Below are 26,102 nucleotides of genomic sequence, written 5' to 3'. Positions count from 1 at the left end.
ACCTATCTTTCTCGTTATTTGTTTTTAAAACCTAAATATGTTATATTTTCCCACTCTCTTACTCACTTTTTTCTCCTTTTCCCTGAGAATGCTTTTTGAATGGTCATTAGCTATAACAAACAACAGAAAATTTGCAGTATGTTTATTTTTAAAAAAAGAAACTATTTATGTGTAACTCCACTATCTGGGAATCATTCTGGGAATTGTCCTGATAATGTTCCTCTTTGGTCTCCAGCAACTGATCAAAATCTGATTTATTCTCACTCGTAACCCTTAAAAAGGCTTTTATCTATGTCCATATTTCTTTTTTTCAAAAGGGTCGAAACATCGCCTCTGATATCCCGATGCAGTTTGCTACGATTTAAATTCTTTGTTATTATGAGAATATGTTTATATTTTTTTATGAAGCAAGTAGTAAAAAAGAAATCAAGTAAAACCACCTGCCTTCGGGCAGCATGTTCAAAGTCCTGGTAAAGGGTGATAGCTTCTTTGTTAAAAGTCGCCTGCGTGTCGCAGTGGTTAGAGCGTTTGCTCTAGAGTCGTGGAGTAAGGAGCTTATCCTTACGTCGCGGGTTCGAATCTCACTCCGGGACGTGGAGACTGGTCCTTCGGATGAGACCATATAAACCGAGGTCCCGTGTCTCAGTAGGTGCTGGCACGAAAAAGATCCCTCACTGTTCAAAGGTCGTAAGTGCCGAGTACAGCTCTATATTTGCAGCCCTTCATTGGCAAGTGGTGGCGTCTTAATATGAGTAAAAATATCTCGAGGGGAATTTAAACAAACAAACAAACAAAACAAGAAGAGGCCCATGGGCCACATCGCTCACCTGAGTAACTTTGGCCATGCTGTTCATTACCAGACTTCCCCCCTTGTAATACCTATTGTGGCCCCGCCCTACCCCCGGGGCCATGATTTGAACAATTTAGAATCTACACTACCCCGGGATGCTTCCACATAAGTTTCAGCTTTTCTGGCCCAGTGGTTCTTGAGAAGATTTTTAAAGATTTTTCTTATATATTTCAATGTAAAACTTGGGATTCCCTATTGTGGCCCAGCCCTACCCCCGGGGTCATGATTTGAACAATTTAGAGTGTAGACTACGTGAGGATGCTTCCACATAAGTTTCAGATTTTCTGGCTCAGTGGTTCTTGAGAAGAAGATTTTTAAAGATTTTTCCTATATCTTTCAATGTAAAACTTGTATTACCTATTGTGGCCCCGCCCTAGCCCCGGGGGTCATGAACAATTTAGAATCTACACCACCCCGGGATGCTTCCACATAAGTTTCAGCTTTTCTGGCCCAGTGGTTCTTGAGAAGATTTTTAAAGATTTTTCCTATACATTTTAATGTAAAACTTGGATTCCCTATTGTGGCCCCGCCCTACCCTCGAGGGTCATGATTTGAACAATTTAGAATCTCTACTTCCCCAGGATGCATCCACATAAGTTTCAGCTTTTCTGTCCCAGTGTTTCTTGAAAAGAAGATTTTTTAATGACCCCACCCTATTTTTGTCTTTTCTTGATTATCTCCCCTTGTAAAGGGACTTGGCCCTTTATTTTAACAATTTGAACTCCCCTTCACCCAAGGATACTTTGTACCAAGTTTGGTTAAAATTGGCCAAGTGGTTCTTGAGAAGAAGTTGAAAATGTGAAAAGTTTACAGACGGACGGACGGACGGACGGACAACGGGTGATCAGAAAAGCTCACTTGAGCTTTCAGCTCAGGTGAGCTAAAAAACAAACAAACAAATACTTTGTTAGAAAACAATGGAACAGAAATAATGTAGTCGGAATAATCGCATGCGGAAAAACAGCCATCTTAACTTGGCGGGAAAGAGAAGGGTTTCCATTCTTGGACGAAAAAACAGCCATCTTGGGAGAAAAGGGCCGCCATCTCGTCCGAAAACGGAATGGCGGCCATCTTGGACCTGGTTCAATGGGGTCTAAATGTCCCTCCTATACTACTGGAGAATTCAACGGTCATCGCACCCCACCCCTTCCAGGGCTTTACCTGGACCTGGCCTTTGCTATAACTGTAATTGAGATTGACCCAAACAATGGTCAAGACGTAACATCAATCTTGTTTTCTTCCTCTTCCTATCTAATTCTTTACTATATAAGGTATTGAAATGAGTCAATCACTTTTTCTACAGTGCTCTTTACATTTGTTTCATTGTTGGCTTTGATCTCTCATTCTTTGACCGTATCTACAATATACATCTTTCCTTGATAACCTGTATCTATAAAATTAATAGATTAAAATACGTTCTCCTTTTGAATTTATCCCTATCTCCTAACTGCATCTGGCCTTGGATTTTTATTATAAGATTTCTTTCTCATTGCATCGAGTACGCCTTTTTGAAGCGACTTCTTCATTAGGCCGCCTAGCTTCTTCTAATTCAAATCCCGCTGTCTATATGTGCATGTCCATTTTATGCACATTTGATATTTAAATCGCGAGGATTTCATTTATTCTATGTTACCAGATCTCTGCATGAAATTATATCTGTTGATGAAATATTAAAATAGTTCAACAAAAATGTTCAGATGTTACCTTTCATGCAGTTCGACGAACTTTTTAAGTTAGCAAACTTCATTTATATATACTGAGAATTTGAATTTATTCACCTATCAATTTACTTTGCTTAGCCTGATATGGTTTTTCATGATGTATTCTATAACACATGGAAAACCTAACTGGGTTACGTGTAGGAATTTCTTTGAAATTGAATATTTTCTGTGAATATAGTGTCAAAATTTGAAATCCTTAGAGACTTGTGTTCACAAGAAAGGATACCATATCGACCTACGCTTTTCTGAAGTTCTCCCTTGGTAACATGTGCATGCAGGTATCTTCTACAAGACGTCGGACAAACGATCCATTCACCCTAATTAATTTATCGGTGATACCTGGACTACAGCCTACAGAAATAAAGTACAACCTCTGCGAAAAGAATTCAAATATAACCGAGAAAAATAATCATAAGCTTCCACTGAATAGTTACCGAATAAGATAAGAGAACTCTTGAGTTCGATCGACACCTGGCGTAGCATGGAATCAAACAAAGTGGAGGAGTTATCGTCCTTACAGAAACAGTACACCCTGTGTGAAGCGGACATCTTCTTCTGCAAGCAAAGGAAGAGGTAAATGAGTAAAATTCTGATCTTATTCTCTTCAACCTTTCTTACAAATAACACGCCAATAAAACATAGCTCAAAAAAAGAGAAGTGGATTTTTAATAAATATTATTATCCTTCAGAATAGTACAGTCAATCTGATTGGTGTCATGTGCAGGGAGACAATTCGAGATGTCTCTCTCACGTGCAGGGTTACAACTGTGCTGCCTCCCCCTCAGATGACAATGAAATATGGAGATAACGAATATTATTCCATCTCACAGTCTATTAAAACAATACAAATCGGGATTAGAGAAAACACGGACCTCTAAAAACATTGGAACTGGGATCAGGTGCCATGGAGGAGTGGGCATCCCCTGTCGAAAGGTCACACCCGCCATGTGCTCCTTGTTATGATCGAGCAAACGGAAAAATCAGTAGACAATTCAGTGTGTAATGACCTAACAATTAGTATGAAAAACGTCATTAAGCATTTGACTTAATGATAGATTTTATTTGGTGACAAGGTCATTGTATCGACCATGGAACTTGCGAAATGATCACTTTAAACAAGACTGTTGATATCCTTGTTTCATGAACTTGTTTGTCAATAGCTTGTCTCGTTTTAGATAATGTTCGTATGTTAAGCATGCTCTTGCGTATCGAATCAACTGAGATACATAAAACCCATATGCAAGTGATAAGAGTACATTGCTACGCAAGTGAGCTAAGGTTAAGTTTATACGTTTCCATGCAAATAAACTAATTACGCATAAAGATTATACCTATTATACAGAAAAGGTTAAAACTTATTTTTTAATACAAACTTGGTACCCACGACAATTGATAGTCAGTACACATTATGACGTCATATTATTCTTCTCTTCTACACAAAGTTTTAAAGAACATCAACAATAAAGCTTCGGCGCAAGGGCATGCCCTATTTAATTTTACAGAAACCGGGTCTAATTAAAAGTAGAATATTCAAAGGATTGATGACATTGCTGCAAAAATATCGACATGGTTCATTCGTTTAGATACTTTTTGTAAAGTATTGAGTTGAAACAGGGTAAAAAATCAAAGCCCAGTATAAGTTTTCTCAAAGTTTTATCAAAGTAAAAAGTGAATAGGATTTTTGCAGCACTTTTATTAATCTTTGGAATATTCTTTCGAGAATTATGCATTATTTGTTAATGTATACATTATTTGTTTAAAAATAACCTCGAGCAGTAAAGCAATGACGTCATAATTTGTGCACTGGCTACAATATGTCTTGTCAAACAAAACGAATTTAAACTTGTCTTGCATAGTGTATATAACTCTTATACATTTTTATAACCTCATTTGCATAGAAACGCCTACACCTAGCCTTAACTCACTTGCGTACATTAGTAAAGGAAGTTGACGATAGAAAAGTTGAAGTCATCACGTTTATCATAAAGCTCTGTTGTTAGGTTTCCATTTACGTCATTTTCTAGTAAAATATCCAAATATGAAACAGATGTGTTAGACTCTGTGGTGTCTTTCATTTCAAGTTCACTGGGATATATCGAATCGATATATGAATGGAAGTAACTATTGTTAATTTATAATACGTTGTCGATATATCGAAATGTCAAGTTGAAGGTAACAGTAAGTGTTTTCTTCTTCTCATATAGAAGTTTTTGAATAAATTCTGCTTCATATGAATATAAAAATAGATGTGCTAATAACGGGGTGCAATTGGTACCCATGGGAATTCCAACAGATTTTTGGAAGACCCGATCTCCAAACACTACATAGATATTGTCAATCAGAAACTCAAGCATCTTTTTAATATCCATTTCAGATTACTTATGTGTACAATCAGAATGTTTTTAACAAAATAATATTGCAAATGACCAATGATAAGGTAAGTATATTACGAGTTCCATTTTTATTGAAAAAGCAGCTGTCTATGATGTCAAAAAGCCTGGACTTTTATTTATCGTGGGGAATAGTTGTATAAAGTCTTGAAAAGTCGTGATATTATTGCTTTTGGTAAAATTTTGTGATTTCAAATTTTCTAAATGTTCCTTTGAGTTTTGAAGTATCCACATCTGATTTATACATGTACCTCTTCTGTAATACACTGCTGTACGGTTCTCCTGAAGTTTCTCCTTCACTGTTATAAATATATTAATGAGACATAAAGAAAGAGGCTTGGTAGAGCATATACTGTTACCCGCTATATATCTTTATGAGGATTTTTATGGAGTTTTGAATACAGTATAGGTGTGATAATTCAAAATCATTTTGATTGTTGGGGATATTAAAAATATTTAAAACTGACATATGGTTTTGAAGAATTTCCTTCTTAGAAAGGGAGATATGGGTATAAGTTGGATTACCACTTGCAGAATTAAATCCTAGTTCCTCTAAAATACAATTCAAATAATGAAATTTACAAACAAAGACAATGTTGTTACCTGTCTGGGACCAGTGCATACTGATCGTGTAATCTATCTTATTCTTGTTTCACTTTTGCATTGTGGAAGACAGAAGGATTGATGGTTATCATAATGCCCCTCAATCGCTTAATGCGAGATTTCAACATCCATTTGATACTTTTAATCCATTCTGATAAAGTGTCAAGGTCTTCATTTTCATATTTGAAATAGCGCGAGCGACCATGCAGGGTGACAACTTTAGATGAAAATAAAATGTCATAAGCGAGATAGTATTAGTAACTCGATCATATATATATTTACAAGTAACAGCTTTTCAAAAAGCTTGTCTGACTAAAGTAATCAATGTCTTTAGTAATAAACGTTTCCTTTAACTTTTGGGGGTGGGGTATGGTGTGGTGTTGGGTGATGGGGTGTCGAAATATTTCATTATTATGAGGCGCCGTTTTTTTTATTAATTGCCATTAAGTGATATCACCTATTCGAATAGGTGATCACTTTTCGAATTTGGTGATATCGTCTATTGTAAATAAATTCTTATTTTTGTGAGGAGTTAATCATATCAATAAAACAAACCGAGAACAGGGCAAAACACAGTCCTCTGGAAAAACCAAAGGTGAAATCATGTGTCTAAGAGGAGGAAGAATTTCCTGTTGACAGACCTCGATCCCTCTGATGGCAGCTTATTCCACCTCTGATGTTTTCAGAGGTCCGTGTTTGTTCTGTTCTCAGATTGTACTGTGTGGATTTTTTTAAGATTTGAACATAAATACTGTGCATCATACTTACATTTCATTGATCATGCAGATAACTGGATGTACTGTAGTTAAAATTAGTATAAAACAATTGAAAAACTAAATATAGATACCGCCCAATTTTTCTCTGACTTAATTTAAATAAACCATAAAATATCAAGTAACAGAAATGATTATATACACACTTAACACAAATACTACTCAAATTAACCACACAGAAGTTGTGCAAATATTTGCATCCATCTGAATTATTTCACGTGTCGACGTCAGTTTTTCTTTTTCATTTCAATCTCCGTTTGGCACTCAAAGCATTTTTGTTTTGTTTATTGCTGTTTTTATTTTTTTGCAAAACAATTCTTTTTATATATATGGCTTTAAAGATAATAATTACCTAAGCTTAATAAAGATATTGCTTATTTATATTTATATATATATATTGCCGACCTTATACCAAGCAGAGAATTTTAGATCGATGGAGTCTGACCTGTTTGTCTGCAGTCACCAACACAATCTGGAAGTCCGGCCATTTGTCCACCAATATACGCCTGTCTTTTAGAAGACCTTTCCGGATTAGTTTGACAGGATAATACGTCTACGTTAGATAGAAATAAACATTACCATGGTATAAATTAACTTATTGTATTGTTTCATTAGGTCCGAGGGAAAATACAAATGGACTTTAACATTCAATGAATGGAAGTTTTTCTTGTCCTATTATTTGATAACAATTTGCATTCTTTGTACTAAAAATGCAATAATTTCTCCAAGATAAAATAAGTGAAGGCAATTAAAGGATGAACAATTTTAAACTTTGAGACATTTTGTGTTTTGAGATATTCTGTCTTTAATATCTTTTGTTGATTTAAAATCTTACTATGCTATGAATGCTTGGACTAATGTAATACAATATGAAATACCCTCTACATACTACGCCTGTAAACAATAAAATATGAAATACTCTCAACTTTCTACGCCTATATACAATACAATAAGGAGTACTTTCAACATACTACGCCTGTAAAAAGTAAGAAATACTCTAAACTTAATACGCTTGCAAAGAATAAAATATGAATTACTCTCAACTTATGATACCTGAAAACAATAAGATATGTAACAGGCGGGGAAAAATGTCGGCCAGACTGGGACTCGAACCCGCGACCTCCCGCTAACCGTGCGGGTGCTCTAACCACTGAGCTACAGAATCGACGTATCCAGTCCCCGTTACACATACAAATACTCCCAACTTTACAGGCCTGTAACCAATAGAATATTAATAACTCTCAAGTAACTTACTACGCCTTTAAACAGTAAAATATGAAGTACTTTCAACTATGCACCCCTGAAAACAATAAAATTCATCATTGTTGCACCAACTATGGGTGCATTTCTGCGGAAAATGATCTGAATAGAATTCAGACGAACACTGGACAAACACGCTGTTAAAATGTAAAATAACAGCATTACATGTGTTTCTGTCTTTAGACCTATATTGTGTTCTCAGTATACAATAAAAATCGCACAGCATATCGTCACAATGGCTATCGGTTAAAACTGTTATTATGTCGTCCAGGACCCCTTACAAAAATACTATAGTAAACTAAATTTAACTATAGTTTACTATAGTTAACTATAGTGATAACTTTGACACAATGAAAACTATTGTTAATGATAGTGATAATTTTGGCTGTAGTGATAACTATTAAAAAAACTCTGATTTACGATAGTGATCGAACAGATTTAATGTTTCTTCTGTGGACAAGACTTATCCTTCCCTTGATAAAAGAGAGCATCCAGGAAATCAAAGGTTAGTACATGTACAAAGCACATTGGTCAAGTACACGCTGGCGACGAGATATGGATATTTGATCAAGTTTTCTTTGACTCCATTCCTTTTCAGTTTCTGGGGTTTCATGGGAGTTTTACTTGCAGTTTAGTTTAAAATCCCTTGCAACTCAGCCTTTGTTTCCCCGATACATTGGGTAGTTTATGAATGCTTTTTCTTTCTGTTTTTAGTGAAAATGTACCAAAATTCTAAAACTTCACGTCCTTCTTATTTAAATTGTTAGATCATCTGCTATAATATCATTCTGTCGCTTTCAAAATCATCGACCTAAAAAAATGTACTCAGTCATATTTTGATAATTGTAAATCGCTTGTCATTTGCAAGAACTTGATTTTTGCGTAATTACACGAGTAGTCTGCTTGCCTAAATTTTATTCTCGCGTATACTTTTATTAGAATAGATTTTAAGTATGTAGAACAAAAACATGAATTCGTGAAAATTTTCTCTCGCTTATAACTTCTAAATAACTATCTCGCGAAAATATGGTGTCGAGAAAATTATGTGATCTACAGTAACCGGTAGATATTATAAACAACTCTCTCTCTCTCTGGAATATAAAAGGATTTTTTTCATTAACACATTTTTAAAGCAATGACATCTTTGTCAAATTCAGTTTGGAAGCATTTCCACATAGTGTATATTGAAGACATTTAATGGATAATTTATCATAAAATATAGATAATTTTATTCGAAAGATTTAGTGAGATCAACATATCATCGCTGTATCCTTAATTTACCTCACGTGATCATTTATATTACTTGATTTTTTTAACCAAAAAGAAAATGATAATTCTCATAAAATCTGGATGGGGTCATTATTCTACGGGGGCCATTTCTCTTAACGTAGGGTATGCAGATTTTAAGGGTTACGCCACTTTTTCTACCGGCAAAAAGGTCATTTTTCGACATCGAATAATGACCGGGAATCATTTTTCGACGTTGAAAAATGACCCTGGTCATTATTCTATGAGGGTCATTATTCGTCTTGTGAAGAAAAATGACATCCGTAGAATAATGATTCTTGTGCCGGTGGATTTTATAAATGATTTATTTTTCTATCAGATTAAAAAGATTAAAAATCATCAATCAAAGGCGCTTGGTGCGAAATGCTCACCCGAGGTTTTCTAAAAACGAGGAAACAGGGATGATATGTTGGTCTCATTAAATCTTTCGAATAAATTATCTGTATTTTGTGATAAAATCACAACATTAATCGACTTCAATCTATACTACATGTACGTGGAAGTTCTTCCATTTTGATTTGACAAATATATCATTGTTTTGAAGAAGATTTTTGTTTTAAATTTTTCCCTCATTTATTTAAGAGAGAGAGAGAGGGGGGGTGTTTATAACGTCTATCTACAGATTAATTAAGTTGCGTTTGAGTGCAAATATTTTCAATTCAATGATTTTAACAGTGTACATATACCTGTATTTAATTTTCCGACATAGCATGAATATCTGGCAATTTGCATCTGAAAAATTATGTGATGTATAAGATACTTTTGGTACATTTTCATAAAAACTGAAAGAACAAACATTACTTAACAATCCATTGCAAACAAAAGTGGAGATGCAAGCAATGTTAACCTAATCTGCAAGTAAAACTTCAATGAAATCCCAGAATCGCAAAGGAATGGTGTCAATAATAAACTTGATCATGCAGATATCCATATCTAATCCTCAAAGTGCAATTAATCTATGTGCTCTATACATGTACAGATTTGATTTTCAGGATGCTCTCCTTCAGCAGAGAAACGAAAATTCTTGCATAAAGAATAAATTTGAAACCTGATTAAAGAAACATGTAATTCGCTGAGTTGTCAAAGCAAATATCCAGTTCGTCCGAACAAGTCTGATCAAAAACAAATCTCTCTCTCTCTCTCTCTCTCTCTCTCTCTCTCTCTCTCTCTCTCTTGAGTATATTTAATTTGTCCGAAGGAAGAACTTTTTTGAACACACAAATATATTGTTAATCCAAACGAAGAAATTTTTACCTTATTTGTCTTAACATTTATCAAATTCGTCCAAAAAATTATATAAATTTTCTGGGCTTCATTGCATTATATTCCGCATTTATAAAAGTTATGGTCTTCATGGATTATTGTAAATTTGTTAAAGTTATTAAGACTATTACAAAAAATACAATATGTACAACCTTACAAAATAAAAAAAAAAAAGGGAAAATAAATGCATTTGCTAAAAAGGTCATTAAAATGACCCAGGACATTTTGAAATGCTGACTTTGATTAATACTGTTGAAAAACCTGTAACATCATCTGATTTGTCAGTATCCTACCTCTGTTTAAAAGTTGATCGTACTCATAGCATGCCCTAGTCTACAAAATACTAGTAAGTTAGGACACTTAAACACCATATGCAAGCGATAGTTGAATACAACTACATAAATACAGGTAAGAAGTTGGCGATGGAAAAGCCAATATGGAAGCCATCTCGAAGTCATCATCATATAGTTTAGTTGTTAGTTGGCCATAACCATCTATAATCAGTAAAATATCCAAATATGAAACGGATGAAAAAGAAAGATTAAGATAACATTCTTAACTTATAGCCACTGTGACTATCTCTAGTGAGATTTTTATTATGTGCTAAAATAAAAATGGGTGAAATATAAAGATAACGAACAGAAATCAGCTAAAACGTCCATTGGAACAATACAAATTGGGAGCAGAGCAAACACGGCCATCTAGGAACATAAGAGGATGGATAAGGTGTCATGTAGGAGTAAGAATCCTCTTTCGATCGGTCACTCCCGTAAGGTGCTCCCTGTCAGGTTCGGGTAAATGGGAAATCCGTAGACAATTAAGTGTGAAAATAATAACCTAACAATTTGTATGAAAACCTTCAGCCAGCATTCGAATTAACGATAGATTGTATTTGCTAACAAGTCATTGTATCGACCAAAGAATTTGCGAAATGTTGATTTTCAACGAGACTTTTAATATAGGAAATCTTGTATTATCAACTTATTTGTCAATAGCTTGCATCGTTTTTAGAAATTGCTCGTGCGTAGAACATGCCCTTTCGTATCGAATCAACTAGGAGACATAAACTCCATATCCAAGTGGTAATTGCATATTGCTACTTACGCGGGTGTGTTAAGGCTACTTCCAGAGATATCCTACTTGCCTTTACAATATGAAGTCATAGTAAGCTGTATGACGTGAACTTTAGAAATAATGATTTCTTAATATCTATATTTAAAGTTTAATTTCAGGTCCAAGAAATGGATGGAATCATTCAAAACATAATATAAACTAAATCTAGTCGTTTTTGGGTGGTATAAATAGCTAATTATTTAGCACGAGGGATAAATACCAAACCCATGACGTCATAACTATTGATCAAATATTTGCCGAGTGAAAATTAAACGTGGCGAGAATTCATGTAAACAAATATATGAAATGGAGTTTTGAGGCATATACCGTGAATGTTATATGTAATTCATAAGGAATTAAAGATTAAGAATCAGGTACGCTAATATATTCTTATCATGTTTTCTTATAATGAACACAGACAGTGCTTTGAAATCCCGATCAGCCTGTCCTCTGTCGTTCTATAACAACAAAGATGCAAAAGTTCAACACTACGTCGAATACTTTGAAGCATAATTTTTGTTTGTATCGAAAGCTTGTATTCTATAGTACTTGGAAAGTGCTGCTAGAATCGTGTGGTTAACATAATCTGATAATAATTCATTGATCGTATGTATAAAATGTAAAAATTTTGGTAAGGTTTCATCCAAAACTTTGGAATATTTTTTTTCTGTGTCGGGAGAATAGGATTCTAGCAGCACTTTTCATGACCCAGTGATGTTTTTACATAATTATTTTCACTCAAAGAAATTAATTATCTTCGGGGTAGTGTTGAACTTTTCACTTTTTCATTAAGGCAATTTTTCTATTTATGGACGTCACGTGATGACGTCGTAGTGGAGTGCTTCTTTTAGCCTAAGACTCAATGACGTCTATACAATGGATAATAATAGTAAATGTTTTATCTATGGCTTTTCCGATTTATCAATGTTACATTTTACGAAAAAAGTCTAAATTCGCCGAAATATGATCTGGGCACCGCCTTAACATACCTGCGTAAATAGTGGAAGTTCACGATAGAAAAGTTGAACTCATCACATTTATCATAGTTTTGTTGTTAGGATGCACTTAATGTCTTTTCATAGTAAAAATAGGTATAATAGACCTAAACACATGTAATGCTGATATAATGCATTTAATTTGCCTGTTCCTAATAAAAATAAAATGAAACGTTTAGACCCAAAACTTGTGGTTAATCATCTCTTTTAAAGGGTTCGTTTTGTTACAATTTCTAATTTTTATTTTCATTTAAAAAATAGTTTCAGTTTAATGAATGGAACTTACATGAATATTCTTAGAATTCAATGAAAATAGCATTCTTCATAATGTGGTATCACAGCCCGACTCATAAGCGGACGACCTATCTTAATCAGCATTGATCTCCTGACCTCCATCTCGCCAGACGTCTGCTTGACTTAACCTGTCATTTAGACCTTATCTGGAGGGATTAGTCAGGAAATCCGTCGACATTACAACATTGGCCTCGACGGTAGCTGTGGAATCTGCGAAATTACGCTTTTCTTAGTTACCAATTTGCAAAAATATATTTTTTTGTAAATTCACCTAGCATCTTATGAACCACGTGTTGGCTACATTTTGCTGTTTACATTTTGCTGTTTCACAACGGGGTTCTAACAATATAAATATCAGTTTATACTCTTTTTTGATTCATTTTGATTCATGACGTTGTCTTTCTATTGTATGTACATTGTGACGTCATAATACGTTGTTCAACATTAGTTGCTATGCAATTAAATAAACACGACTGATGAAGGCCGGTAACACGGTTGAAATATTTCAAAAAGTGTTTTAAAGTGTTTTTATTCTATTACAAAGAAGAGACTTTGGATATATATATATATATATATATATATATATATATATATATATATATATATATATATATATATATATATATATATATATATATATATATATATATATATATATATATATATATATAAACACATTTTTGGCATTATTTTTTTTTTACTTTTTATTGATAATTGTGTATTTTTTACAAGCTTTACTTTTAAAATATCCCTTCAGCCCAAAGCTTTGTCAATTTTACAGGACCAAGTTCTAAGGGTTATTTATGAATATATTGATGAATAGCACAACCAACTAGGCAGATGAATATCCAGAATGTTTCCGCTAACAGCTGAGTTTGCAGTTTAAATAAAAATGTAAGCAGTACAGGAAAAGGCCAAAAATAAAGAACATGTCGGAACATGTCATGGCTATATAATTTCATCAGTATAAAAATTAAGGTAAAACTGAATCATTTATTCTAAAGACAGACATTTTTGTTTTTTTAAAAATGACATCAGGGGCTGCAATTTTCCATTTACTATCATGCACATTCAGTGTGCATGTACCAAATGATTGTTGTGTTTCTCAGTCAGCAGCTTTATTTTGTCTCTAAGGTCCCACAATGCTCAAATGTGGATTTGATTTGAAAAAAAAAAATGTTCCCTAGAAGGTTCTCATTTGAGTACTTTTTTTCAAAACACTATTCACTGGTATTTGCAATTTTCTGTTTGCATAGTCAGTGCAACAATATTCATATAGGGATCCCTCAACACCCATATGAAAGGAAACCACACTACGGTACCTAGTAAGTTTTTCTATTGTAATAAAAACTTTTTTTTAAATATGGTAATTGTATCCATATCATAATACCAATATATTTTCTGCCTGGAAATCTACTATGAAAGAGAGTTTTGAAAATATTTTTTTGTTATTGAACAAAAAGGACAAGATAGGCTAAGACCCCTTTTTGGCCCTTGGTTTGGGGTGTCTTTTAGAATGATGCAACAGTTTATCAATAAAAACCTATTGTCACCCCTGCCACAAAATATGTATTGGTTCTAAGTTATGGGATACACAGAGGTCACAGGAAGTCAGAAAATATGCCATTTTCCGAATTTTCTCATTTTTATGCAAATTTTCATCGATTTTAAAACACATTTTGTTTCAGAAAACATAGAGCACAAGCTTGCCTATCTGCCAAATTTATATATTTCATACACTAGCATCAGATGCATCTTACGTATAAAAATCTCAGTTAGGCAAGCTTGTGCTCTATGTTTCTCAATGTGAAAAGTATCTCAAATTTGACAAAATTCCACCAGAATTGAGAAAAGTTGGGAAATTGTCCTACTTCTGCACCCTCTTGTAAGCTTTTAATCAAAATTAGTACTGGTTTTAAAACAGTCATCATTTCAAATTCCTAACTACAAACTATCACAATTTTAACTGTGTTCTGTTTTTTGTTTTTTACATCAAATAAGGGGCGAGATTCGGCCGTTACCATACCTTGTCCTTTAAACCTCTAGATTCAAAACATTTTTAATGAAATAGATGCCCTGTGTATACAAGTATGGCATATTCTCTTGATTCAGCTATATACAGGGTTGTCCCTAAGACCCGGGGGCCAGGGAACTTGCCCACCAATAATATAATCCCCTGGTTATTCTGGTATTCCCTCTCAATATCTAAGCCTGTAAGGGGAGGAACCCTAGATCCCCTTCCACCTTTTAAATTTCCCCTGCTATTTCAATTCTTAGGGACAACCCTGTATATATGTAACTTGATTTGCTTTAAGGAGAGTAGCAGATCAGAAATCCATGACTCCCGACTTTAGCAAAAATGATTTACATAATAAACAAGACAGACTATTCTTATGTCTAATCTTTTTAAATTATCCTGTCTCTTAAGTATTCTAAATTTTGAACAAGCAGAACGGAACTTTTAAGCTTAGCACACTTCATGTCCACATTCTACAATTTTTTCTAATCTCTCAAGTGTATTGTTTTCATTTTTCTCTCTTTCAATCAAGAGATTTTGACTATAAAATTTACACATAATTTTTCTTTGTTCAAAACTTTTTAAAAAGAATTTAATTTCAAGAAATACATGTAAAATACATGTAATGTCCAAGCGTGCTGTACAGTAAGTTTACCTGACATACAACTTACACAATACACACGAAAAATGCAATGTATCCTGATACAAAATTCCAGACAACTTGTGACCTTAAGGAGTTAAATTCATCACGAAGCATCTGAATGCTTCTGTTAATCTCCGGTAAGGTAAGGTGCTGGAAGTCTGATGTTGATTCTATAGGCCAAGTGTATAAAACACCATCTGTTACTGACAAATGAAGCTGTTTGTACAGAGAAGAATTGACAAATCACTTACTCTTATCATTGACACAGTTCAAACTCCAGCGCCGTCAGAAAAAGGGAAGGAACAGAAGCTAGAATAAGTGTTAAAACTAGATTCCAAAAAGGGCATGATAATCAAAGAATCAAAAGGGCACTTTATGCCGCGGCAAGTTTTCAGGACGACACTCTTCAACATGTTTTTGAAATCACAAACAATTATGTACTTTCATTATCATTATACTGAAATCTTTTTAGTACAAGTAATTAAAAGATAAATTCATAAATCTGTGCTCAACCCATTTCTTTTAATCAAGACATTAAATTAGTTAGGTTACGCTAAAAAAGTTATAGATGTTAATCTAGCTGCCACATGCCCAAGAATTATTATAGTTTGGAGGTTTGTATTTTTTTCCTGCTTGGATTCTGTTATTTGTATATGAAAAGTAAACAATTTTTTTAAAGGGGGAGGGGGGTTACGTGGAAAATAAATGTATAGGGCATGTTCTTTATTTGGAAAATAATCTATCAACATCATGAAGTGAACTTTGATCATACCAAAAAATTAAACTTGAATGTTATATTATGGTTAAGGGCATGTGTGTAAAACGCTGTGAAGACCTCCAAATTGGAATGATCTGACAACCCTTGCTATTTACTAGCCAAAGATTATATAAAGCAAAGCTATGGGAAAGTCAGGCATTCAAAAGTTAACTGAATAAGTTGACGGCTGAATCAGAAGCCAGCAGACGAAGTAATTGAATTAGAAGTTAAGGGAAAGAGCAGAATAAAAGTGAAAGAGCTATAAGCACCAGAGGCAATTAATCCTAGGATATTGGAATTAAGTTCTGGGTGTAGTAAATCTGAAGAAGATTGAGACAATCAGTACTTATCTATCAATAGAAACAATAGGGGAGAAATACGGTGCAAGTAGTACCTTACCAAGTCCCCGACTTTAGATAAGAGTATCCCTTGTAAGAACCCGATCATACACGTTACAGTCATAAATCTGATTTAAATTTTTTTGGTTTACAAACATTGACCCTCACGGTGTCAACTCTAGAAGTTAGAGCACAGCATCATTCGAAGAAACTAACATCATACTTTGTTGTTTCCTAGCCCATTTCTCATATAACACTCAGGTTTGGGACAATTAGGTTTACTTTATTTATATAAAATCAGTCTTTTTTTCACATTTCTTCATCAACAATGTTTTTTTCTACTTTCGGTTTAATAATTTTCAAGTTAATCTATCTTTGACATTGGGCTAATTCTTGCATTATCAATACAGTCAGATGCTGTTTTTTCATGTTATCTTCTATCAACATTCACAATAAGTGTATAAATACACTGTAATCTACGGAAACCAAGTAGTTCAAACCTAAACTAAATATAACAGCTAAATTTACAAAATAAAAAAAAAAAACGAAATTACAAAATAAAAAACCGAAGCTAAATAAAAAAAAATAAATTTCAAAATAAAAAAAAAAGAAATTACAAAATGAAAAACAAAATTATAAATTTAAAAAAAAAAAAACAAAATTGCAAAATAAAAAAAAAAATCGAATAAAAAAAACCACGGGATTTAAAAGTGCATTTAAGGACGTGAACCAATGAATCATTCCATATAGTGTATGTAGTTATAAGGCATTTATAGACTTACTTTTGTTTTGATATTTATACAAGTGTGATAACATTTGCATTTACACTCAGGTATTTCCATATCATTAACATGACCAGATGGAGTAGATGATCACAACATGGGAGCATTTTAGCTTTGATTATCTAATATTTAGATCTATATGTATTTGTCTTGCATTAAGTTGAGGTTTGACCAGTCTAAAGAATTGGTCAGTGATTCTAAAGAAGACGATGAAAAGTTAATATTATCTCTCTAAAACCTTCGGCTCAGATGAGCTCATTATCAGCGAACAAATCTGGACATGAACCATTAAACATATGTAGTAGTACGCAGCTCTGTTAAGGCTGCATAAAGGGGGCGGGGCCTAATTTATACGGAAAAGTTTACTGTGACATCACACAAATATAGCAATTCCTCACAATAACAGAAAATGAAATAATTTGCGAATCTAAACTGCATAAGAGTAATGACCTACATCAAAACTTACCACTGCATTCATTTTTGTCGCTAGTTAAATCCCAGACAGCAAGATATAAACAAATCACTGATCGCAATGCACTTGTTGACGTGACGTCATCATGGTAAAGTTTGACGCATTTTATGTGCAGTGAGAGGCGGATCAAGTAATTTTTTCACAGTGAAAAATGCATTTTATTATTAAACAGAATATTATTTAAAAAATCTTAGGTAGACCATTAATACAAATCTGAAACGTTTGTTTAGTGCCATTATTTAGAAAATATCGAGAGAATGTATTGAATTAATTCTACCGTGTTTTTGTCTACAGGGTGTGCATGTTTCATGCCGAGGTGCCTCTTTAAATCGCCTTTTCGCAAGGGCATACACTTAATAGATCTTGACCATTTTTTGAATACACATAATGGACATATTCCTTAACTTGAAAAGTGCTAATAAATGCATAAAATACTTGGTAAAGGTCACACATATTTCGACTAGGGCCCAATAATTTGAAATTTAAACTAATAAAATGAGAATTCTATTTAAAGCAGCAGCACTTTCCATAAACTACAAGTTATGTAGAAACAATCTATTACTTTAATTTTTAATTTTAACTAGGGTATGCCCTTGCGATATTGAAATTTGTTTGTGACCTACATACAATACACATTACATGCATTTATCACGTGACTATCAAATAACGTGACCAAATCAAATTCAGTACAGAGCGGGGTATACAATGTTATTTCATAGAATGTTAAATCATAAGATAATATAGTACCTTTACAAAATTAAAATTAATTTTAAAAAGGTATGTATTTATGCACGTTTATATTGTGTTGATTTCTTCGAAGTACGCCTTAACAATGCTGCGTATCTTTATTAACGCATACATTGCATATATTGCCACAAAAGTATAACATTAGTTTATAAACATTGATCAACAGGTGTTACACAGGTGCTTTATAACATATATATATATATATATATATATATATATATATATATATATATATATATATATATATATATATATATATATATATATATATATATATATATATATATATATATATATATATATATATATATATTAGGGATGTCAATTTTATTCGGATAGCTAAGTCGAATAGTCGGAGGCTTTAGTCGAACGATAGTCGAATATTCGTTGAAATTTAAATTAATTTTTCATGTCATTTTCACTATTTGTCTTTTATAGACTAGTTGTACAATAATTTAATCTACGCTATCACCATTATACAACGAATTTCTGAATCTTAAACATCTACGTAGTACAATAAATACTGTACATCTATATCTATCCAATTTATTTGATTTCAAAATTAATATAATTTTTATTGCACATTTTATCTAAATGCAGGATATCAAATGCTCGCACTTGTCCTTTATTTTCATAACGATAGTACATGTACCCGTTAATTGAAGCCATTTCTACGTGTCGTGTCAGAGAACTTTGACTGGTAAGCAATTAAAGTGTGTCTCTTATAAAACAGAGAGAGCTTGCGATAAATTTTAATTATGAGAACTTGTGCAAATAATCAATACAATCTTAAAATGACTGCATGATATTAATATCAGAAAGAAACACCATTTAATTAATAATTACGCTCATAACTGTCCCCCAATTTACATGTATTTACAATTTTGTAACAGCTGTTTAATTATTCTTTATGAATAGTTGCATTACGTCAGATCTTATGGAATTGCAGGTTGAAACTTTATAATTTGAATCTACAAAACCAAACAGTCTTGAACGTCCTCTCCATTTACAAGTGGTTGACAATCCTTGATAATCATGTTTGTGATAGCAACATTTTTCTTTCCGGCTCTGCTTTTGTTTGGAATTTTTTCGGAGAACTTACTTAAGAAAAGTCTCACTTGAAGACTGTGTTTACTACATGTATGTTTGACGGATTCGGCATATGATATATCATATTTGATGTTCCACTGCAGAATACAAGTTTCACATAACCTTGATAACGTACTTTTAACTGTTTTTTCTATCCTGACATCTTTTAAACTATACCAAAAACTGTAGATTTTGGAGGTATATTTGCCGAACATAAATCGACATACAAATAATTTCCTTTGAACAGTTAAACCATACCCTGAGTATTACTTACGAAAACATTAATCTGTATATAAATGAAAGTTTATTACCTTGAATTTAAACTTTCTTTTAGGTAACACATTTTAACGAATATTTTAGTCGATAGTCGGTATGATCGAACGATAGTCGAGTACTCGAATATTCGTTGACATCCCTAATATATATATATATATATATATATATATATATATATATATATATATATATATATATATATATATATATATATATATATATATATATATATATATATATATATATATATATATATATATATATATATATAATGAAAAAAAGAACTATACAGGAGTATTATTTCCTATTATTTATCTTGCTTTAGAGTAAAGTTTTCCCTCTTTTTAAAACATTCAAACACGTATTTCCCGAGTTTTTTAAGTATATTTTCTGAGTCGGAATTAAGTAATTCAATTAATTTTACCATTATAGGTCTTGCATAAAAATATTCTTTAATATATTTTTCTCTTAACTCAACATAAATGTTACATATTAAAACAAAATGATACTCGTCTTCTATTTCGTTCGATGTACAAAATATGCATTTTCGTTTACTTGTGGGACACTTTTGCTCATATCTACCAAACTCAGTACGTAAACAATGTGAAGATACCGGTAATCTGAGTCTACTTGATGCTTTTCTATGTTTTTCATAATATTATACAATTAAGATATTCAGCCTGGTGGGTTTAGATATTTAACAATTTAAGAGGATGGGTATTTTCTATATTTACGTCTTCACGGAATACCTTATAGTGATTCTACCAGTAAGATTCTATCTAAATGATTTTTAAAGTTAGCACTGATTTTGGTGGCTTTACCACAACGCCTTACGCCACCCGGGGTGGGTGAAATGGGGGAGACATGAAATTCACAAATCTCCCCCTTCACATATAGATGTATCGCGATACTTGTACGTGTCACAATTCAATTTTTTAAATACGATATATTTTAAAAAAGAAACAAATCATAAGGTTAAAGAAAACATGCATTCAGATTTCAAAAGGCAAGAAAAAGGTGGTGATACAATAAAGAGCACTACTTGTGCTTTTGTAGATTAAAAGAGCACTTTGTTCGTGTCAATACTAGCAGTGGCAACCTGCTCTGAAACTTTCTCCGTCGCAATTTTTCCCCCGTGTGTGTCAAACTATCAAAATGAGGTTGAACCCGATGTATTTCAAGGAGTAACCAATCCCGATTATAAAAAACGTACCGAACCGAAAATCGAGAGAGTGAATCGAACATTGAACCGAGCAGAAATATTGAACAATATCGATATTTCGGTGAATCGTTTCAGCCCTAAAACCCAGGCGTATTTGATCCGTACTCACACTTTCTAACCTACCTTAAGAGAATAAGGTAACTCTTGTTGTAACTTTTTCTCCAAATATCCCAAATTGGAAGAACCTAGTTCTTGTACCAATGTGTTCTTTTTGCGTTCACAACTTTTGTAGATATCCTTAACACTTCGGATTTTAAACCCATTTAAGGCTGAAAAATTAAATTTGACTTTTGAAAGCATGACTTCATTACAACAAATCGAAAGTAGGACATTGCTTTGAAACATTATTTAGTTTTATACAGCATAATATAAACCCTGAACTTGCTGATAAGCTACTTGTACAATGTTAGGTAATAAAGGGTGGAGATATCTACATTTAATGTCTTGTGACTTGCACAAGTGTCTTGTCAACATGGAAAGATTTATTGAAGGAATATTTAAGTACAGTTCTGTGTAAAAATCATGCAAAGGGTGATATATGAGGGTTGGCAGAATTTGATGATTTTCCACACATAGTTTTCCTTTGCCCTATGAACTATGTATGCAAAAGGAAAAATGTTTTGATTCATGGTTACCATGGAAACATGGGTAGAGAAATTTCCCTAGCAACCAGCCAATTTTCAGCTTCGATGGACTAAAAAATCTCTTATCTTTCAGGCTCAAATTAAATGTAAATACAAAAAGAATTTCTTTTTCATTGCTGTTATTCTCAAGATAATGATCTTAGTTTTCAAAATCAAAAATATAGAAATAAGACTTAAAGATATATCTGTGACAGATGTGGGAATATATGCATGTTTTTCCTTTTTTGCTGACTCAGCATTTTCCTTGATTTTGGAATTATTCAATGCCTAATTACTCCAGTGATGGACCTCATACAGACATCCTGTGCATATTACCTAAAAGCAGAGGATTTTGTCTTTTAGAATTTGAATTCAGAAGCGTATAATTTTTTAACATTCCTATCCGTTGCCTAGCAACAAAAATGGATGTTTTGATGAATAAAAAGAGAAAAAATGTAAAATGCTAAAGACATAAATCACATAACTTGTAATCTTTGAATACTGAAAACAAAATTTACATTAAATTGAACTTTTTGAGACCTCTCTGTAAACTATGGAATGTTTTACAATTTGTAATCTCCATGGTAACAGCAATTTCCCCTTAGCAACACATCATAGAATAATAATTTTAACATGTTCACATACCTGTTGTTAAGAATTTTTTCAAAGAATGCTGTAAAATTGTGATTAGGCAAATTTTACAATGCAGTTAGTATCTTTTAAAATTCTATTTTTCACTTGATTTTCCCATGGCAACGATTCTGAGCACATAGCAACCAGTGTAACCTATGTAGAGTTAAGAGTCATTATTTGTAGGAATTTCAATTGTTTTGATACTCAGAATCAAGATTACAGGGCATTTTTATGCAAAATCATTGGTGGTGCAAAATATACGTAAATATATACATTTGCAATCAAGATTTTAAAATTTTAACTAAGAATGTTACCATGGTAACGGGTATAAACATTTTAGCTCACCTGAGCTGAAGGTTCGAGTAAATTTTTCTGATCGAAATTTAACCGCTGTCTGTCCCCATCGTTGTCATTGTAAACTTTTCACAATTTCATCGTCTTCTCCAGAACTACTGAACCAATTTCAACCAAACTTGGCACAGAGTATCCTTGGATAAAGGGGATTCAAGTTTGTTCAAATGAAGGGCCACGCTCTCTTCCAAGGGGAGATAATTACAAATTAGTGAAAAATTGGTGGCATCTTTTAAAAATCTTCTTCTCAAGAACCACTGGGCCAGGAAAGATGAAACTCAGGTGGAATCATCCTCAGGTAGTGTAGATTCAAATTTGTTAAAATCAGTATGGTGGGGCCACAACTGACGATCAAAGTTTTACATTGTACATAGGAATATATAGGAAAAATCTTTAAACAACTTCTTCTCAAGAACAACAAAGCCATAATTGGTCATATTTATATAGAAGCATCCTCAGTGGTGTAGATTCAAGTTTGTTCAAATCAAGACCCCCGGGGGTAGGGTGGACGATCAAAGTTTTACATAGGAATACATAGGAAAAAATTTTTAAAATCTTCTTAAAAACAACAAAGCCATAATTAGTCATATTTATATGGAAGCATCCTTAGGTGGTGTAGATTCAAGGTTGTTAAAATCATGACCCCCGAAGGTAGGGTGGGGCCACAATGGACGATCAAAGTTTTACAGAGAAATATATATAGGAAAAATCTTCTCAAGAACAGCAAAGCAATGTTTGGTTATCAACTATTAGGAAGTATCCTAAGGTAGTGTAGATTCATATTTGATAAAAATCATGACCCCCTGGTATATATAAATATCCCCTGGGGATATGTAGGGTCATAATTGATGATATGCATAGGAATACATAGGACTTTTTTTTTTTAAAAAATCAAGAAGAGCAAAGCTATGATTAGTCAAATTTATATGGAAGCATCCTCAGATACTGTAGATTCAGATTTTGTTCAAATCATGACCCCCGTGGGTAGGGTGGGACCATAATGAAAGTTCAAACTTGAAGTGAAAAAAGTCAAAGAAATGTGAAAGTATCTTTAGTTAGTGTAGATTCAATTTTGTTCAAATCATAGCCCCCTCCCCTTTTTAGGGGTAGGTTGGGACCACTTATGCGTTAAAGCTTTTCAATACTGAACTGATTTTTGTTTTTTTCCTAGCCACAGTGCTCAGGTGAGCAATGTGGCCCATGGGCCTCTTGTTGTTTATATCATTTCAGTTTTTTTCTCCATTTTCATTCAGAGCTCATTGATCTTTCTAAATTAAAAAAAATATAAATACAAGCACGGGTTTTCAAGATTTGAAAAAGAAAATATTAATGCACTTCGTTAATTATTATTTCATGAAAGAAATAAATTCATTTTTTTAAATTAAAGTATTTTATAAAATGAATGTTCTTGGCATAGTAAATTTTCTGTTTTGTCTGTTTGTATGTTGTTTAACGTCCCTCTCGAGAATTTTTCACTCATATGGAGACGCCACCACTTGCCGGTGGAGAGCTGCAATTAAATTTTGTCCTACACTCGGCACTTGCGGCCATTTAGCAGTGAGGGATCTTTTTCGTGCCAGCACCTACTGCGACACGGGACCTCGGTTTATTCGGTCTCATCCGAAAGACCGGTGTCCACGTCCCACAGTGGGATTCGAACCCGCGACGTAAGGACCAACTCCTTACTTCGCGACTCTAGAGCAGACGCTCTAACCACTGCGCCTAAACTTTCTGTACATTTTTCCTATGCTTGTACCGGAAATTGAATCTGATGCGGGATTTCCGTGGGGGGGGGGGGGGGGATCCTACTCTAGAGTCATTTTTCCGTGGGGGAAATCCCTACTGTAGAGTCTATTGTCTAGGGGGAAATCCTACTCTTGAGCCAGTTTTCCGGGGAAGGAGGGAGGGGATTGTAGAGGGGAAATCCTACTCTACAAGACCGGTAGATAATGAGCTGATTTTTGGTATATCTCCTGATATTGTTGACTTACAAATCAGTTTTCGAGTTTCTTTGGTCCATTTTTGCTCAGCAGAGCAGATGGCTCAAGCATCTTTTTATCGTTCAAATCATAACACTTAGGGGTAGTGTGAAGCCACAACAATGATCAAAGTTATACAAAGGAATACAGAAAAACATGCTTAAAGATAAGGAGCTTATATATGAAATGACGCTTACAGCTAAGTGATCTGTGGCTTAAGAAAATATTTTGTACTGTACTTTATCAAATGAGTTGAAATGGTGCATATTCCCGAAGTTCTCCGAGTGAATATACGCAATATAAACGACGTGGATAAAGCAAATGCCACGTCACACAATTATAGATGTTTTATTAATCGCTCAATTATAGATATTTTAGTTATCTCATAAGATTTTCTTTTTTCACAAAAAATTAAGATAATCCCTGTAAAATGACGTTAATTCATTTCTATCTAAATCGACGATGCGTCAATTGATGATGTCGCACTTTTAACGTTGAAATGCTGTTTTTTGTTTTTTGTAAATCTATGCAAAATATGAAATCTTGGAATGATATTTGATGCATCTTCTAAAACATGTTGAACAATTTGCTGAAGATTCATTTTATACAAACTTTTAATTTTGAAGTTGAACACGTTGTAAAGACCGAGGAATCATTAAATGTAATCCTACTCTGAAATCATTCTGTGTATGGTGACAGTGCTAAGCCAGGTATTTGTAGAATCATGGTAAGTTATATAGTATAATGTAAGAAAGTATCGATGAAAGTGGCTAGACTTTCCTGAATGGTAAAATGAATCATGCAACACCATCTTCACTGATAGGCCTAATGTTTCCTGTGAGAACGTGTTGGTGGTGTGGGGAGTGGGGTTAACATTCATATTTACAGTAGTCAGTTTTAAAAAAAATTAAAATTTCGTTGAGGTAAAACGAGAGCTTTCTTGTTTTTAACAAAATGTTTGCTCATTATCATTTATGTTAAAACGCAAGAACTTTAAAAAATAAAAGTTTCAAAAATTTTATGTCTTGAAGCATGGGATTTGGTCAAAACTGGAAGTGCTTTTTATAAAGCATACGCAAGGATAAAACATAACTTTATCTTATGGGTAGTATCCTCCACAAGTATAAGATTAAACGTAATTAGTTTAATCTCACACGTGTGGTGGATACTACACTGTACCTATAAGATTAACTTATTATGTATTAAAATTGGCTATCCCTGGTACTTCGGTATAAGCATGTTTTACTATATATAGAAAAGATTAAAAACAGCAAAGTCATGATTAGTCATTTTAATTCAGAAGCATCCTAAGTGCAAATTTTAAGTTTGTCCAAATCAAATGTCCCCGGGCTTAGGGTGAGGACCACGATAGAAGATCAAATGTATAGGGAAAATCTTGTAAAGCTATAATTAGGTAAATAGATATGGAAGCATCTTTAGTTAGTTAGGCCTTTGTTTTGTCAAAAATTTTGGACCACTTTTTTATTTAAAGTTTTCAATACTGAACTGTGTTCTATTTTTTTTAAGCCCAAGTGCTTAAGTGAGTAGTGTAGCCAATGTGCCTCTTGATACAAAAGTTATAGCCATTAGACTTATTTTCTAATTGTCATAGACAAGGCTATTA

The 26,102-nt window shown here is 33.3% G+C and overlaps 1 protein-coding gene across 1 annotated transcript; it reads right to left on the bottom strand.

Annotated features, from left to right (window-relative positions):
* Window positions 1-2,806: 2,806 nt before the first annotated feature.
* LOC133193945 (uncharacterized) lies at window positions 2,807-22,552 on the bottom strand. The gene is made up of 5 exons (XM_061329858.1): window positions 22,537-22,552; window positions 21,016-21,161; window positions 6,783-6,890; window positions 3,006-3,126; window positions 2,807-2,922 (listed from the first exon to the last, which is right to left on the bottom strand). Exons 1-5 carry the CDS (start codon window positions 22,550-22,552, stop codon window positions 2,807-2,809), a joined length of 507 nt encoding a protein of 168 aa, XP_061185842.1.
* Between the last annotated feature and the right edge of the window lie 3,550 nt (window positions 22,553-26,102).

This window comes from Saccostrea echinata, unplaced genomic scaffold, assembly GCF_033153115.1.
Source record: "Saccostrea echinata isolate AGI-Se365-2 ecotype Australia unplaced genomic scaffold, CSIRO_AGI_Sech_v1 ptg000028l, whole genome shotgun sequence".
NCBI lineage: Eukaryota > Metazoa > Mollusca > Bivalvia > Ostreida > Ostreidae > Saccostrea > Saccostrea echinata.
Note: the sequence above shows the minus strand (reverse complement) of the source record. Positions and strands in the feature narration are given on the sequence as shown.